General features: G+C 41.8%; 1 protein-coding gene across 1 annotated transcript; it reads right to left on the bottom strand.

Annotated features, from left to right (window-relative positions):
• Nucleotides 1–8,578: 8,578 nt before the first annotated feature.
• Nucleotides 8,579–10,815, bottom strand: LOC135507972 (probable G-protein coupled receptor 141). The gene is made up of 2 exons (XM_064927825.1): nt 10,738–10,815; nt 8,579–10,634 (listed from the first exon to the last, which is right to left on the bottom strand). Exon 2 carries the CDS (start codon nt 10,607–10,609, stop codon nt 9,704–9,706), a length of 906 nt encoding a protein of 301 aa, XP_064783897.1. The 5' UTR covers nt 10,610–10,634; nt 10,738–10,815; the 3' UTR covers nt 8,579–9,703.
• Nucleotides 10,816–18,005: the final 7,190 nt, after the last annotated feature.

Below are 18,005 nucleotides of genomic sequence, written 5' to 3'. Positions count from 1 at the left end.
ATTAGGAGGAACCCAGGGCCAACCGCACCAGCATATGGTCTCACAAGGGGTCTGAGGATCTCATCTCCGTACCTAATGGCAGTCAGGCTACCTCTGGCGAGCACATGGAGGGCTGTGCGGCCCCCCAAAGAAATGCCACCCCACACCATGCCTGACCCACCGCCAAACCGGTCATGCTGGAGGATGTTGCAGGCAGCAGAACGTTCTCCACGGCGTCTCCAGACTCTGTCACGTCTGTCACATGTGCTCAGTGTGAACCTGCTTTCATCTGTGAAGAGCACAGGGCGCCAGTGGCGAATTTGCCAGTCTTGGTGTTCTCTGGCAAATTCCAAACGTCCTGCACGGTGTTGGGCTGTAAGCACAACCCCCACCTGTGGATGTCAGGCCCTCATACCAAATCAAATCAAATCAAATCAGAGGGTAGAAAGGTCTGCACAACGCATCACCAGGGGCAAACTACCTGCCCTCCAGGACACCTACACCACCCGATGTTAGAGGAAGGCCATAAAGATCATCAAGGACAACACCCACCCGAGCCACTGCCTGTTCACCCCGCTATCATCCAGAAGGCGAGGTCAGTACAGGTGCATCAAAGCTGGGACCGAGAGACTGAAAAACAGCTTCTATCTCAAGGCCATCAGACTGTTAAACAGCAACCACTAACATTGAGTGGCTGCTGCCAACACACTGACTCAACTCCAGCCACTTTAATAATGGGAATTGATGGGAAATGATGTAAAATATATCACTAGCCACTTTAAACAATGCTACCTAATATGATGTTTACATACCCTACATTATTCATCTCATATGTATACGTATATACTGTACTCTATATCATCTACTGCATCCTTATGTAATACATGTATCACTAGCCACTTTAACTATGCCACTTTGTTTACATACTCATCTCATAAGTATATACTGTACTCAATACCATCTACTGTATCTTGCCTATGCGGCTCTGCACCAACACTCATTCATATCTTTATGTACATATTCTTTATCCTCTTACACTGTGTATAAGAAATTAGTTTTTGGAATTGTTAGTTAGATTACTTGTTGGTTATTACTGCATTGTCGGAACTAGAAGCAAAAGCATTTCGCTACACTCGCATTAACATCTGCTAACCATGTGTATGTGACAAATAAAATTTGATTTGATTTTGTGTTGCTTCCTAAGTGGACAATTTGATTTCACAGAAGTGTGATTGACTTGGAGTTACATTGTGTTGTTTAAGTGTTCCCTTAATTTTTTTGAGCTGTGTATATTTTTAAACCACATATATTTTGGATTTAACGGCAAAAAATAAACTATTTCTCATTAACCATGGTCAATGTATTAGAGAGCCACTGGGGAGTGGGGACCACATGCTACAAACGTGTAAAGCTAAAAAAAATCAATCTGGATAGGTGCTGCACAAAATATATACAAGTCTGTTGAGAAGGGAGTGCATTGAAGACGTTTGTTTCTGACTTGGCTGATACCTCATGCGCTCTCATCCTTTTGTGCGCCCTAGCTAATGATAGCACGGATGTGCGTTAGGTTGCCGTTTAAAACAGCTGCTCCCCGGCCGCCGATGACATGTACGTCGATTGCCCGTCTCTTTGATTCAGAGAGGTTGCGTAAATGCGCAAGACATTTTGGTTGAATACATTCAGTTGTGCAACTGGCTCGGTATCCCATTTCCCTCTATAAATGCTGCGTTCATGTGCTAGTCGGAACTAGAATAGTCGGACATTTTGACATGTTAACTGGTTACAGATACACGTGCCGCTTTCAACAAATCAGCAGGTGGGACATTTCTGAGTTTCCGACTAGGATATGAATGCAGCAAGAGTACCACAGTATGAATCATAAAAACTAGCGGTCAAACAGCGAAATGGTTTCAATTGTTTTTAAGAAACTTCAAATAGGCTCACTCTGGCATGACGTTTGGACAAAGATGTAAATCTCTCTCAAACAATGTGATTTATATTAATATATTTGCCTGTATTTACCCCCAACAAATGAAGTACTAATTAGCAGCTAATTATGACACCTCCACTGTGGGGCTCTTATGTGACTTGTTAAGCAAATCTTTGTCGGAGCTGAAGAAAACGGCAAGGAAGTTAGGGGTTTGTACTGTAACCATGCATTCTATGTAAAGGCAATAGACCTAAGCAGATGTGAGTATCTAAATCCAGAAATGTTCAAACGGTTTAGCGCAAATATTCCTGACCATAAAACCTACTCTACCTCGGTATCCACATTGAGTACAGTTTATTCATTTCATACTAGGCCTACTACTCGAATCCTTTCATATCACTCCCTCAAAAATGTAGCTCGGGTTTTTATAGTCAGAGGATGACAGATTAAGCTACTCAAGGTAGATGCCGGTATCGATTAACAACGGCTGGCTGGCTGCAACCAGAGTATAGCCCTATTCGCACAGGACTAGTAATACTAGAGAAAGTTAGTCATGTACACTACCGTTCAAATGTTTGGGGTCATGTCCAAGAAATGTCCTTGTTTTTTAAAGAAAAGCCCATTTTTTGTTCATTAAAATAACATCAAATTGATCAGAAATAAAGTGTAGACATTGTTAATGTTGTAAATGACTATTGTAGCTGGAAATGTCAGATTTTTTATGGAATATCTACATAGGCATACAGAGGCCCATTATCAGCAACTATCACTCCTGTGTTCCAATGGCACGCTGTGTTAGCTAATCCAAGTTAATAATTTTAAAAGGCTAACTGATCATTAGAAAACCATTTTGCAATTATGTTAGCACAGATGAAAACTGTTGTTCTGATTAAAAAAGCAATAAAACTGGCCTTCTTTAGACTAGTTGTGTATCTGGCCCATCAGCATTTGTGGGTTCGATTACCGGCTCAAAATGGCCAGAAACAAATTACTTTCTTCTGCAACTCGTCAGTCTATTCTTGTTCTGAGAAATGAAGGCTATTCCATGTGAGAAATTGCCAAGAAACTGAAGATCTGGTACACCGCTGTGTACTACTCCCTTCACAGAACAGCGCAGACTGGCTCTAACCAGAATAGAAAGAGGAGTGGGAGGCCCCGGTGCACAACTGAGCAAGAGGACAAGTACATTAGAGTGTCTAGTTTGAGAAACAGACGCCTCACAAGTTCTCAACTGGCAGCTTCATTAAATAGTAACCGCAAAACACCAGTTTCAACGTCAACAGTGAAGAGGCGGATGCTGGCCTTCTAGTCAGAGTTGCAAAGAAAAAGCCATATCTCAGACTGGCCAATAAAAATTAAAGATTAAGAATGGCAAAAGAACACTGACACTGAACAGAGGAACTCTGCCTAGAAGTCCAGCATCCCAGAGTCGTCTCTTCACTGCTGACGTTGAAAGTTGTTGACAGGTTGCCTTTTATTATTTTGTTCAGTATAAAAATGACTGACATGGCAGATTTGGACAGGACTTAAATGAAGAATGTTGTGATTTGTGCTCGTGCACATATCTCCCCCAGTAAAACTAATCCTGTGCAAATAGGGCTTATGTCATCGACGGCAACACATATATACTGCGCACTGTATTTTTCAAGGACGTGATTCGCATCAGAAATCCTGATCATGTTTGAAGCGGTCTTTTGTGTACCAATGATGGATGAAAGATGTGCATCATCTGCTATAGACAAGCCTAAAAATGTGTGCAGCGAGCGCACATTTTCCTTATCTGTTTGAATGAAATGTATTATAGTGATATTTTCTATTCATTGATTTAATTGTACAATATCACCTTCAGATCATTAAAAAAAGGATTGGCACCTTTTATTTCCCCAGCAAAGGTTTTCAGTCCAGTCAATACAACTCATTCACACTTTATGACCTCCATCCCACTGATGTAGCTATAACTGATGAAGGCCTAGCAGTATACAAAATATTATAATTTAGTTTATTGCTGATTGTAATGACATTCAAGTCAATGTGGTACATATTTTCACTACTATCTCTTCAGTGTTGTGAATGACACTTGTGTTTCCTTGTTTTAAGAGTGGCTATGTGAACATGTCAGTGATGACAGAAGTTAAAGCTACTTGTGCAGACTTCATAGCCTAGTTGAACTGCATGATATCCTCCAAAGCTCCACTGACACAGATTCCAGGGATCTCCCGCTTAGCCTATCTCAGCTAAACATCAACCAACCTAGTTATTCATTCAAATGTTCCTATTTCATTTGCTACATTATAGTGCTTATTCCCTATAGTGCACTACTTTTGACCCAGATTTGTATAGCCCCTGGTCAAACAGTGCATTATATCGGGAATAGGGTGCCATTTGAGACGTAGCCATGATGTTTCAATACAAAGAGCTATCACCATTGTTTTTTTTACTATATCTTTCACAGTGTTGCAGCTGAATGAGGACATGTGGCTGAATGAGGACATGGATATTCAGCGAGCGGAATATACGCTGCACCGGCAAAATAGAACAGCACACTCCGTTAAAACGAGGGTGGGGCGGTCTTTGCATTTTTGTAAACAACAGCTGATGCACGAAATTTAAGGAAGTCTCTAGATTTTGCTCGCCTGAAGTAGAGTATCTTGTTATAAATTGCAGACCACACTACATGCCTAGAGAGTTTTCAGCTATGCTTTTCGTGGCTGTTTATTTAACACCACAGACGGATGCTGGCACTAAGACTGCACTCAGTCAGCTGTATAAGGAAATAAGCAAACAGGAAACCACTCACACAGAGGCGGCGCACCTAGTGACCGGAGACTTTAATGCAGGGAAATTTAAATCAGTTCTACCTAATTTCCATCAACATATTAAATGTGCAACCAGACGGAAAACAATTCTAGATCACCTGTACTCCACACACAGAGATGCATACAAAGCTCTCCCTCGCCCTCCATTTGGTAAATCCGACCACAACTCTATCCTCCTGATTCCTGCTTACAAGCAAAAAATTAAAGCAGAAAGCACCAGTGACTCGGTCTATAAAAAAGTGGTCAGATGAAGCAGATGCTAAACTACAGGACTGCTTTGCTATCAGACTGGAACATGTTCCGGGATTCTTCCTATGGCATTGAGGAGTACACCACATCAGTTACTGGCTTTATCAATAAGTGCAATGAGGACGTCGTCCCCACAGTAACTGTACGTACATACCCCAACCAGAAGCCATGGATTACAGGCAACATTCGCACTGGGCGAAAGGGTAGCGCCGCCACTTTCAAGGTGCGGGACTCTAACCCGGAAGCTTGTAAGATATCCTACTATGCCCTGCGACGAACCATCAAACAGGCAAAGCGTAAATATAGGGCTAAGATTGAATCGTACTACACCGGCTCCGACGCTTGTCTTATGTGGAAGGGCTTGCAAACTATTACAGACTTCAAAGGGAAGCACAGCCACGAGCTGCCCAGTGACACGAGCCTACCAGACAAGCTAAATCACTTCTATGCCCTCTTTGAGGCAAGCAACACTGAAGCATGCATGACAGCATCAGCTGTTCTGGACGACTGTGTGATCATGCTCTCCGTAGCCGACGTGAGTAAGACCTTAAAACAGGTCAACATTCACAAGGCTGAGGGGCCAGATGGATTACCAGGACGTGTGCTCCAGGCATGTGCTGACCAATTGGCAGGTGTCTTCACTGACATTTTCAACATGTCCTTGATTTAGTCTATAATACCAACATGTTTCAAGCAGATCACCATAGTCCCTGTGCCTAAGAACATAAAGGCAACCTGCCTAAATGACTACAGAGCCGTAGCACTCACGTCCATAGCCATGAAGTGCTTTGAAAGGCTGGTAAGGGCTCACATCAACACCATTATCCCAGAAACCCCAGACCCACTCCAATTTGCATACCACCCAAACAGATCTACAGGTGATGCAATCTCTATTGCACTCCACACTGCTCTTTCCCACCTGGCCAAAAGGAATACTTATGTGAGAATACTATTCATTGACTACAGTTTAGAGTTCAACACCATAATACTCTCAAAGCTCATCACTAAGCTAAGGATCCTGGGACTGAACACCTCCCTCTGCAACTGGATCCTGGACTTCCTGACGGGCCCCCTCCCAGGTGGTGAAGGTAGGTAGCAACACATATGCCATGCTGATCCTCAACACTGGAGCCCCCCAGGGGTGCGTGCTCAGTCCTCTCCTGTACTCCCTGTTCACCCACGACTGCATGGCTAGGCACGACTCCAACACCATCATTATGTTTGCAGATGACACAACAATGGTAGGCCTGATCAACGACAAGACAGCGTATAGGGAGGAGGTCAGAGACCTGGTCGGGTTGTGCCAGAATAACAACCTATCCCTCACCGTAACCAAGACAAAGGAGATGACCGTGGACTACAGGAAATGGAGGATTGAGCACGCCCCCATTCTCATCAACGGGGCTGTAGTGGAGCAGGTTGAGAGCTTCAAGTTCCTTGGTGTCCACATCACCAACAAACTATAATGGTCCAAACACACCAAGACAGTTGTGAAGAGGGCACAACAAAGCCTATTCACCTCAGAAACTAAAAAGATTTGGCATAGCTCCTCAGATCCTCAAAAGGTTCTACAGCTGCAACATCGAGAGCATGCTGACTGGTTGCATCACTGCCTGGTATGGCAATTGCTCGGCCTCTGACCGCAAGGCACTACAGAGGGTAGTGCATACGGCCCAGTACATCACTGGGGCTAAGCTGCCTGCCATCCAAGAACCTCTATACCAGGCGGTGTCAGAAGAAGGCCCTAAAAATTGTCAAAGACCCCAGCCACCCCAGTCATAGACTGTTCTCGCTACTTCCGCATGGCAAGCGGTACCGGTGTGCCAAGTCTAGGACAAAAAGGCTCCTCAACAATTTTTACCCCCAAGCCATAAGACCCCTGAACAGGTAGTCAAATGGCTACCCGGGCTATTTGCATTGTGTGCCTCCCCGCCCCCAACCCCTCTTTTATGCTGCTTCTACTCTCTGTCTATCATATACAGTATGCATAGTCGCTTGAACTATACATTCATGTACATACTACCTCAATTGGCCTGACCAACTAGTGCCTCCGCACATTGGCTAACCGGGCTACCTGCATTGTGTCCCGCCACCCGCCAACCCCTCTTTTACGCTATTGCTACTCTCACTTCATCATATATGCATAGTCACTTTAACCATATCTGCATAGACATACCACCTCAATCAGCCCGACTGACCGGTGCCTGTATGCAGCCTCTCTACTGTTATAGCCTCGCTACTGTATATAGCCTCGCTACTGTTATTTTTCACTGTCATATTACTGTTGTTTTTATTTATTTACTTACCTATTGTTCACATAATACCTTTTTTGCACTGTTGGTTAGAGCCTGTAAGTAAGCATTACACTGTAAGGGCTACACCTGTTGTATTCGGCACCCGTGACAAATAAACTTTGATTTGATATAATGGTGCTGGTTGACAGTGGGATCCAGGTAGTAGATTATACAGTTGGCCTATAGTAAATGGGGTTGCTGTAGCGACAAAGGAGTTCAGTAATTGTGATCTCCTACTTCCTTCAGAAACAATATCCAGACAGGGACCCATTTTTATTGTTTGGACCCTAAAATAAGTGTATATGTTATACAATATATATCACTGATCACAGGTTTTTGTTGAACACCGCTGCCTTGGATGTAAATGTCTGATACCTGATATCGGCATTATTTATTGTCTGTCAACATCCTAATTTGTGCAGTGTTTCTTTACACACTTCTGCAATGTACTTTCACTATTTTATACATTTTGTGTGCTTTGTTTGGAGTTGTATTTTTCAACCGAGACTGTATCACTATTGATGTCGACCACAGATGCAGCAACCATTACTTTATGGCAAGTTAGTGTAACAGTTAGCAGTGCTGTTGTTGAAGCTAAGCACCACTGAAGTGGGTACTTCATTAGGAACTGTGTATGCCTACTCCTGCTATGTAATGCTTTAAAATGTAGCTGATGAGCGTTTTCAATGATTGAGCAGTATCGCATTAATGGAAACCAAGACTGTTCTCAGGGCAGGTCTGCCGGTTTTGACTAGCATAAGTAACTTTTCGCAGCAGGTTAGGAGAACATGCATAATTAGGATAATTAACGTGGCGGGTTTAGGAGAATTAGGTTAAGGTTAGGAAAGGGTTAGCTAAAACGCAAAAATAGTCTCCACGCCACTCAAACATATTTATCTACATCCAGGCCTGCCCTGAGAACAGACTTGGTTTCCACTAATGTGATTCTGCACTAATTGCAGTCATTCGATGTAGATTCATTCTTATTATAAACTGGGTGGTTCAAGCCATGAATGCTGATTGGTTGACAGCCATGGTATATCAGACATTCTTTTTACTGCTCTAATTACATTGGTAACCAGTTTATAATAGCAATAAGGCACCTCGGGGGTTTGTGGTATATGGCCTACGGTCTGTATCCAAGCATTCCATGTTACGTTGTGCACAAGAACAGCCCTTAGACGTGGTATATTAGCCATATACCAAACCCCTATGGCCTTATTGCTTAATTATATTATTCCTTTTTAAATAATATGGACATGTCTTCCCAAAAGGGAGGGAACTGTGAACACAAGAAACATTGAACAAACAAAGAGGAACATTTTAATCAAAGATATGATTCACTTGAAAATGTAGTTGTAAAAAATATAAAGGTTGCATGATTTATCAACATGTATATGTTTGTTACATAATTAGCATAAAATAGATGTAAATGTAACAGTATGACACACTAGGTGACTGGTTATTTAGGAATCAGTTTAGCTAACATGTACAAACCCATCAATGTGGAGTGGCAGTGTGTAACTACTTTGTTTAATGTTCCAGAACTTTACAACAGATAACAATAAACATAGTTCCACTGTTTGTTTTCTTGTCTTTTCTGATTTGATCAGTTTGTAGAGCATGGCGTCCACAATACCAAGATAGTGGGTTCAATTCCAGGGACATCTGGAATATGTAAAATGTATGCACACATGTCTGTAAGTCGCTTTGGATAAAAACATCTGCTAAATGGCATTATCATATCCTACTTAGGAAAGTGCTATAACGAGTAATTTACCTTGGAGAAGAGTTATAACTCTTTCACTTTGAAGGATATCAAAGTATATGCACTGAGTGTACAGAACATTAGGAACACCTTCCTAATATTGAGTTGCACCCCCTTTTGCCCCCAGAACAGCCTCAACTCATTGGGCATTGACCACAAGGTGTCGAAAGCGTTCCACAGGGGTGCTGGCTCATGTTGACTCCAATACTTCCAAAAGTTGTGTTAAGTTGACTGGATGTCCTTTGGATGGTGGGCCATTCTTGATACACACAGGAAACTGTTGAGCGTGAAAAACCCAGCAGCGTTGCACTTCTTGACACACTCGAACCGGTGCGCCTGGCACCTACCACCATACCCCGTTCAAAAGCACTTATTTTGTCTTGCCCATTCACCCTCTGAATGGCACACATTCACAATCCATGTCTCAAAGCTTGAACATATTTCTTTAACCTGTCTCCTTCCCTTTATCTACACTGATTGAAGTGGATTTAACAGGTGACATCAATAAGGGATCATAGCTTTCACCTGGATTCACCTGGTCAGTCTATGTCATGGAAAGAGCAGGTGTTCCTAATGTTTTGTGCACTGTAGTTTTGTACATTTGGTTAACATGGTGCAAATAAGGTGCAAATAGAATAATATTTGACTCAATAATCAGTGTTGATAATCATGGTACACAGCATATTGTATCACAGGGTCTGAACGACCCTCTCCCTATAAAAGTCAGCATGTCAAAGCAGCTGTATGTTGTGACGGCGAGAGCAATCTCATTCTTTACCTGGAGATTGGCATTAAAATGACTCACATAGTAAATCCTGAATGCATTGTATGGAACAAAGCATACTATAATGGCCAGCATAAAGAAAATACTTTTGATCTGAGCCCAAAACTCCTGTTGCGAGAAGATCATCGCCCTGTGAGTTCTGTACACACACCACAGAATACACATCTGACAACAGCCCAGGGCTAATGTAAGTATGATGATGAGAGCACTGAGGATGTAGTTCAGCACAGCTACTTCATGTTTCTCATCAAAAACCCCTCCAAAGTTAAAGCACTGATTGTCACTGGTGGTTGTGTTACTGTCTGTAGATGATCCATATTTCACAGCAGTTAAAGGGACCACCACAATTAGAATGAGGCCCCAGACAGCAGCACTGGCCCCCACGGCATGTAGCCTCCTGTAGAACACCTGCTTAGAACTCCTGAAGAAGTCGTGATAGCGGATCACCAGAATTATCACGTAGAAGATAAAGGCTAGGTACATGTGGGCGAGGATCATGGCACTGACCACCTTGCAGAAGTTAGGGCCGAGATGCCACTCGCCGGCCGCATAGAAGTAGAGGCGGAAGGGCACAGTCAGGAGAAAGAGGATGTGGACCATGATCAGGTTCAAGACGGCTGTGGTGGTCACTGAGCAGGCGTTGAACTTGATGTTGTTGATCATGAGGGACATGCTGATGATCCCTCCAATAAGCACTATAGTGTATATTGACAGCAATGCATATCTGTATGATTTAGGTGTGACATTGTCATCTATGTTGTCGCAAGATGTATTGCCCTCATTCCCCATTCTCTCGTCTTGGGTCTCTGAAATGCTAAATAAGGAGTAAGTTTGAAGTAAGACATTTAACACTATTATTTAGATACAAAGAGTATGCTTATAAATTCACTGTTTGGTTAGTTAGGTGGTCGTCTTACCTTAGTTGAATGCACCAACTGTGAGTGGCTCTGGATAAGAGCGTCTGCTAAATGACCAAAATGTGAATGTAGATGTAAATGTAAATGTAGAAGATAAGAGGCTGTGGAAGTAAAAGTGTCAATAGTACAGTATGTAAATACTGTTGTAGGCAACTGTATAGAAAATGGACATTGATCTATCATACCCATAGAATCTGTACATAGCTAAACAGCACTGACAAATAACAGTCATGATCTAAGTCGTCTGAAAAGCTCAATAAAGAGATCTGGCAAAGGAAATACGTGAGAATATAGTAAAACAAACAAGATCTGAATAAATAGAAACACAAATTCAGCTGACCCTCTTCTGAAGCAACACGAGAGAAACACATGGTCATACCTTTGACATAACATAAGGTTGTCTGTTTCAGAGTACTCACCGGCTGCATACACACCTAAGAACTGGCCTCTCCAGTAGTCATTGGTATGCAGATACGACCTGTCAGGAGGTACAGTTGGATAATTATTGATTCCAATGACAAGAGTTTTCCTGCGTGTGGCTTGCAGCTGATTTCTAGTAAAGTACAGTAAAGTTCAGATTTCTAGTAAAGTACAGTACCAGTCAAAAGTTTGGACACACCTACTCATTCAAGGGATTTTCTTTATTTTTACTAATTTCTACATTGTAGAATAATAGTGAGGACATCACAACTATGAAATAACACATATGGAATCATGTAGTAACCAAAATAACTGTTAAACAAATCTAAATATATTTTAGATTTTAGATTCTTCAAAGTAGCCACCCTTTGCCTTGATAACAGCTTTGCACACTCTTGGCATTCTCTCAACCAGCTTCATGAGGTAGTCACCTGGGGTGCATTTCAATTAACAGGTGCCTTGTTAAAAGATCATTTGTGGAATATCTTTCCATCTTAATGTGTTTGAGCCAATCAGTTGAGTTGTGACAAGGTAGGGAGATGGTATAAAGAAGATTGCCCTATTTGGTAAAAGACCAAGTCCATATTATGGCAAGAACAGCTCAAATAAGCAATGAGAAACGACAGTAAATAATTACTTTAGGACATGGTCAGTCAATACGAAACATTTCAAGAACTTTGAAAGTTTCTTCAAGTGCAGTCGCAAAAATCATCAAGGGCTATGATGAAACTGTCTCTCATGAGGACCGCCACAGGAAAGGAAGGCCCAGAGTTACCACTGCTGCAGAGGATAAGTTAGTTGGAGTTACGAGCCTCCGAATGCAGCCCAAATAAATGCTTCACTGAGTGGTCAAATTTCTGCAAAGAAACCACTACTAAAGGACACCAATAATAAGAAGAGACTTGCCAAGAAACAATAGCAATGGACATTAGACCGCTGGAATTCTGTCCTTTGGTCTGATGAGTCAAAATTAGATATTTTTGGTTCCAACCGCCGTGTCTTTGTGAGACGCAGAGTAGGCGAACGGATGATCTCTGCATGTGTGGTTCCCACTGTGAAGCATGGAGGATGAGGTGTGATGGTGTGGGGGTGCTTTGCTGGTGACCCTCTCAGTGATTTATTTAGAATTCAAGGCACACTTAACCAGCATCTCCACCACAGCATTTTGCAGCGATACGCCATCCCATCTGGTTTGCGCTTAGCGGGACTATCATTTGTTTTTCAACACTACAATGACCCACAACACACCTCCAGGCTGTGTAAGGGCTATTTGAACAAGAAGAAGAGTGATGGAGTGTTGCATCAGATGACCTGGCCTCCACAATCACCGACCTCCACAATCACCGACCTCAACCCAATTGAGATGGTTTGGGATGAGTTGGATCGCAGAGTGAAGGAAAAGCAGTCAACAAGTGCTCAGCATATGTGGGAACTCCTTCAAGACTGTTGGAATATAATTCCTCATGACGTTGGTTGAGAGAATGCCAAGAGTGTGCAAAGCTGTCATCAAGGCAAAGGGTGGCTACTTTGAAGAATCTAAAATCTAAAATCTATTTTGATTCGTTGAACACTTTTTTGGTTACTACATGATTCCATATGTGTTATTTCATAGTTCTGATGTCTTCACTATTATTCTACAATGTAGAAAATAGTACAAATAAATAAAAACAGTTGAATGAGAAGGTGTGTCCAAACTTTTGACTGGGACTGTAGATCAATTTATCTACGGCGGAAGTATAACCAAATACTTCCTATTACTGACAGGCGACACATGAAAGCAAATATTGGCTGAATTTCAAAGATAGGGTTACAGTAATTCCCTTTGGGTTTGTATATTGTCAATGCTAATTTACCATTTACTGAGAGCAGGAGCAGGAGTCTCTGGATGCAGTAAATTTGTCTGCCAGGAAGGTACCCAACATGCTATGTAGATCATGACACTGATACACTCGTCTTTATCTTAGGAGACATATTTCATAATCCTTTATTAGTGCAGAATAGAGAACTGAAATAAGGAACTAAAACACCTTTCTAATCTACAGCATCACTAAATGGAAAGTCAACAAATACCCTTACATTTTCCTCCCAATGATAAAGCATGAACTGAAGAAGCCCAGAACATTTCCTGATTCCTTTGTATTGCCTTTGTAAACCGGCTTAATTTAGCTATTGGTGGTACTGCATAAAAGTTATTTCCAACATTGCATCAATTGTACTGTATGCACAGCACATTCGCACAACGTCTTCAATTTTGAATTGTGTAGATATATATAGTACCATTTCATTTTTAAAGGCAATACAAAGAAATCAAGAAGTGTAAGGGGCTTCTCCAGTCCATACTTTATCAGTGGGAGGAGCATTAAAGGGTATTTGTTGACTTTCCATTTAGTGATGGTGTAGATTATAAAGGTGTTTCAGTTCATTGTTTTCAGTTCTCTTTTCTGCACCAATAAATGATTTTGAAATATGTTACCTGGAACCGGCTCCTGCACCTTGGGTCAAAGTGAGAGCCAGGTGAAACCAAGCTCCAGCACTTTACGGGTCCAAAGAGAAGTAGGTTAAAACACATGTTAAAATTACGACAAACTAAGGTTAGGTCTAAGGTTAACCCTAGCTTCATGTCCACATCCCGGGTTCAACACTTTCCCTTGCATCAACCACAACCCTAGCTTCATGTTCACATCCCGGGTTCAACACTTTCCCTTGCGTCAACCACAACCCTAGCTTCATGTTCACATCCCGGGTTCAACATTTTCCCTTGCATAAACCACAACCCTAGCTTCATGTTCACATCCCGGGTTCAACACTTTCCCTTGCATCAACCACAACCCTAGCTTCATGTTCACATCCCGGGTTCAACACTTTCCCTTGCATCAACCACAACCCTAGCTTCATGTTCACATCCCGGGTTCAACACTTTCCCTTGCATCAACCACAACCCTAGCTTCATGTCCACATTCCAGTTCAACTCCAACCACAACCCTTATCCTAATCTTGGCATAACCCTAACTAGGTTTGAATAGCAACCGGGGTACGGAGATTTTCCACCCAAACCCACTCCCCTTATTCGGGATAAATATCTGCAAGAAACCGGTAAATTCAAATAAATGATTTCTATGAACAGCATGACGTGAAATGGAACTGTTAAATGATATGTGATGTCTAAATCGGTCTTCTCTATGGAACCAGGCCTACTCTCTGCTATCTGTATGATCAATCATCAAAGCTCAGGGTGTCACGCCCTGGTCGAAGTATTTTGTGTTTGTCTTCATTTATTTGGTGTGGCATGGGTTTTTGTATGTGGTGTGTTTGTATTGGGATTGTAGCTTCGTGGGGTGTTCCAGTTAAGTCTATGGCTGTCTGAAGTGGTTCTCAATCAGAGGCAGGTGTTTATCGTTGTCTCTGATTGGGAACCATATTTAGGCAGCCATATTCTTTGAGTGTTTCGTGGGTGATTGTCCTTAGTGTCCTGATGTCCTTGATTTGTGTTTATTTACACCAGTATAGGCTGTTTCGGTTTTCGTTACGTTCTTTGTTTTGTAGTGTTTGTAATTGATTCGTGTTTTACGTTTGTTTATTAAACATGGATCGAAATCTACACGCCGCATTTTGGTCCGAATCTCCTTCCCACCTAGAAAGCCGTAACACAGGGTGGGGACAGAGAGCGTATCTCAGTATAGAGCGCAGCGCATAATGCATGTATCATCTCATCAGGGTAACTTTTTTTCTTATGAAAGGTAGGACTACATTTGCTGCAGTAATATAAAGACTGAATGTGGTCTAATTTACATATCTCAATCTGGCGATTTGTTTTATTTAATTGCAGCTGCAGAGTTTTAAAACAGCATATCACGCAAATATTGTTACCTTAAATGACTGCACATGCGGGCACTCTCACAATCGTTCTCACTCTCCATCAATTCTATTCAAATTGCATCCAAAATGGACATTGATCTATCATACCCATAGAATCTGTACATAGCTAAACAGCACTGACAAAAAACAGTCATGATCTAAGTCGTCTGTAAAGCTCAATAAAGAGATCTGGCAAAGGGAATACGTGAGAATATAGTAAAACAAACAAGATCTGAATAAATAGAAACACAAATTCAGCTGACCCTCTTCTGAAGCAACACGAGAGAAACACATGGTCATACCTTTGACATAACTTAAGGTTGTCCTTTTCAGAGTACTTACTGGTTGCACACACACATAAGAACTGGCCTCTCCAGTAGTCATTGGTATGCAGATACGACCTGTCAGGTGGTACAGTTGGATAATTATTGACTACAATGACAAGAGTTTTCCTGTGTGTGGCTTGCAGCCGATACTATGTGTGGAGATCTCATTTCACTGTTTATCAAATTTCTAGTAAAGTACAGTACCGGTCATAAGTTTGGACACATCTACTCATTCAAGTAATTTATTTTATTTTACTATTTTCTACATTGTAGAATAATAGTGAAGACATCAACACTATGAAATAACCCATATGGAATCATGTAGTAACCATGCACATCTAATTTACATATCTCAATCTGCTGATTTTATTTTATTTAATTGCAGCTGCAAAGTTTTAAAACAGCCTTTCACGCAAATATTGTTGCTTTTAAATCAGTACGTATGTGGGGACTTTCACTATACAGTTGTGGCCAAAAGTTTTGAGAATGACACAAATGTTAATTTTCACAAAGTTTGCAGCTTCAATGTCTTTAGATATTTTGTCAGATGTTACTATGGAATACTGAAGTATAATTACAAGCATTTCATAAGTGTCAAAGGCGTTTATTGACAATTACATGAAGTTGATGCAAAGAGTCAATGTTTGCAGTGTTGACCCTTCTTTTTCAAGACCTCTGCAATCCACCCTGGCATGCTGTCAATTAACTTCTGGGCCACATCCTGACTGATGGCAGCCCATTCAGGCATAATCAATGCTTGGAGTTTGTCAGAATTTGTGGGTTTTTGTTTGTCCACCAGCCTCTTGAGATTTGACCAAAGGTTCTCAATGGGATTAAGGTCTGGAGAGTTTCCTGGCCATGGACCCAAAATATCGATGTTTTGTTCCCCGAGCCACTTAGTTATTACTTTTGCCTTATGTCAAGGTGCTCCATCATGCTGGGAAAGGCCTTGTTCGTCACCAAACCGTTCCTGGATGGTTGGAAGAAGTTGCTCTCGGAGGATGTGTTGGTACCATTCTTTATTCATGGCTGTGTTCTTAGGCACAATTGTGAGAGATCCCACTCCCTTGGCTGAGAAGCAACCCCACACATGAATGGTCTCAGGATGCTTTACTGTTGGCATGACATGGGACTGATGGTAGCGCTCACCTTGTCTTCTCCAGACAAGCTTTTTTCCGGATGCCCCAAACAATCGGAAAGGGGATTCATCAGAGAAAATGACTTTACCCCCGTCTTCAGCAGTCCAATCCCTGTACCTTTTGTAGAATATCAGTCTGTCCCTGATGTTTTTCCTGGAGAGAAGTGGCTTCTTTGCTGCCCTTCTTGACACCAGGCCATCCCCCAAAAGTCTTCACCTCACTGTGCATGCAGATGCACTCACATCTACCTGCTGCCATTCCTGAGCAAGCTCTGTACTGGTGGTGCCCCGATCCCGCAGCTGAATCAACTTTAGGAGACGGTCCTGGCGCTTGCTGTTCTTTCTTGGGTGCCCTGAAGCCTTCTTCACAACAATTGAACCGCTCTCCTTGGAGTTCTTGATGATCCAATAAATGGTTGATTTTGGTGCAATCTTACTGGCAGTCTTATATAGCCTCTGTCTCTTGCACAAAAGAACCTGCGCTCCACTGGCCTCTCTCCTAAGAAAACGCTCCTTAACTCTTGGAGTCCCAGGAAAAGCTAGACTAGAATAGCTTGCTGAAAAATGTGTTTCTTATGCATTTCTTATGCTAATAGACTATTCCAAGCAGGATGCAAGCTCTTGTTTGCTGAATGTTAATACAGCAGTCAACATAACTCACAGGGAGAGAACCGTGATGGTGGTAGAATACAGCAGCTATTTATTGAGACCCATAACCATTCACTATACAAGAAGAGAAGTGATATCCATCTGCATTTTATTCTATATCGTTACGATGATGAAGACAAGGACAATACATTTATTTTATTTAACTGTTGAAAGCCAGGAAGGAATGAAGCAACAATAAATATATAGAGAAAGAGAAGGTAGCTATGCAAGTTGCACAACATTAGGGTAAATATTTTGAAAGGTATATACAGTTGAAGTCGTAAGTTTACATACACCATAGCCAAAAACATTTAAACTCAGTTTTTCACAATTCCTGACATTTAATCATAGTAAAGAAAATCCTGTCTTAGGTCCCTTAGGATCACCACTTTATTTTAAGAATGTGAAATGTCACAATAGTAGTAGAGAGAATGATTTATTTCAACTTGTATTTATTTTATCACTTTCCCAGTGGGTCAGAAGTTTACATACACTCAATTAGTATTTGGTAGCATTGCCTTTAAATTGTTTAACTTGGGTCAAACGTTTCGGGTAGCCTCCCCACAATAAGTTGGGTGAATTTTGGCCCATTCCTCCTGACGGAGCTGGTGTAACTGAGTCAGGTTTGTAGGCCTCCATGCTCGCACACGCTTTTTCAGTTCTGCCCACAAATTTTATATAGGATTGAGGTCAGGGCTTTTGTGATGGCTACTCCAATACCTTGACTTTGTTGTACTTAAGCCATTTTGCCACAACTTTGGAAGTATGCTTGGGGTCATTGTCCATTTGGAAGACCCATTTGCAACTAAGCTTTAACTACCTGACTGATGTCTTGAGATGTTGCTTCAATATATCCTCACAATTTCCCCTCCTCATGATGC

The sequence above is a fragment of the Oncorhynchus masou genome, chromosome 3 (assembly GCF_036934945.1).
Source record: "Oncorhynchus masou masou isolate Uvic2021 chromosome 3, UVic_Omas_1.1, whole genome shotgun sequence".
NCBI classification, from domain to species: Eukaryota; Metazoa; Chordata; class Actinopteri; order Salmoniformes; family Salmonidae; genus Oncorhynchus; species Oncorhynchus masou.
Note: the sequence above shows the minus strand (reverse complement) of the source record. Positions and strands in the feature narration are given on the sequence as shown.

Coding starts and splice junctions, on each gene's coding strand:
- LOC135507972 (XM_064927825.1), bottom strand. CDS start 10,609: ATGGGGAATGAGGGCAATACATCTTGCGACAACATAGATGACAATGTC.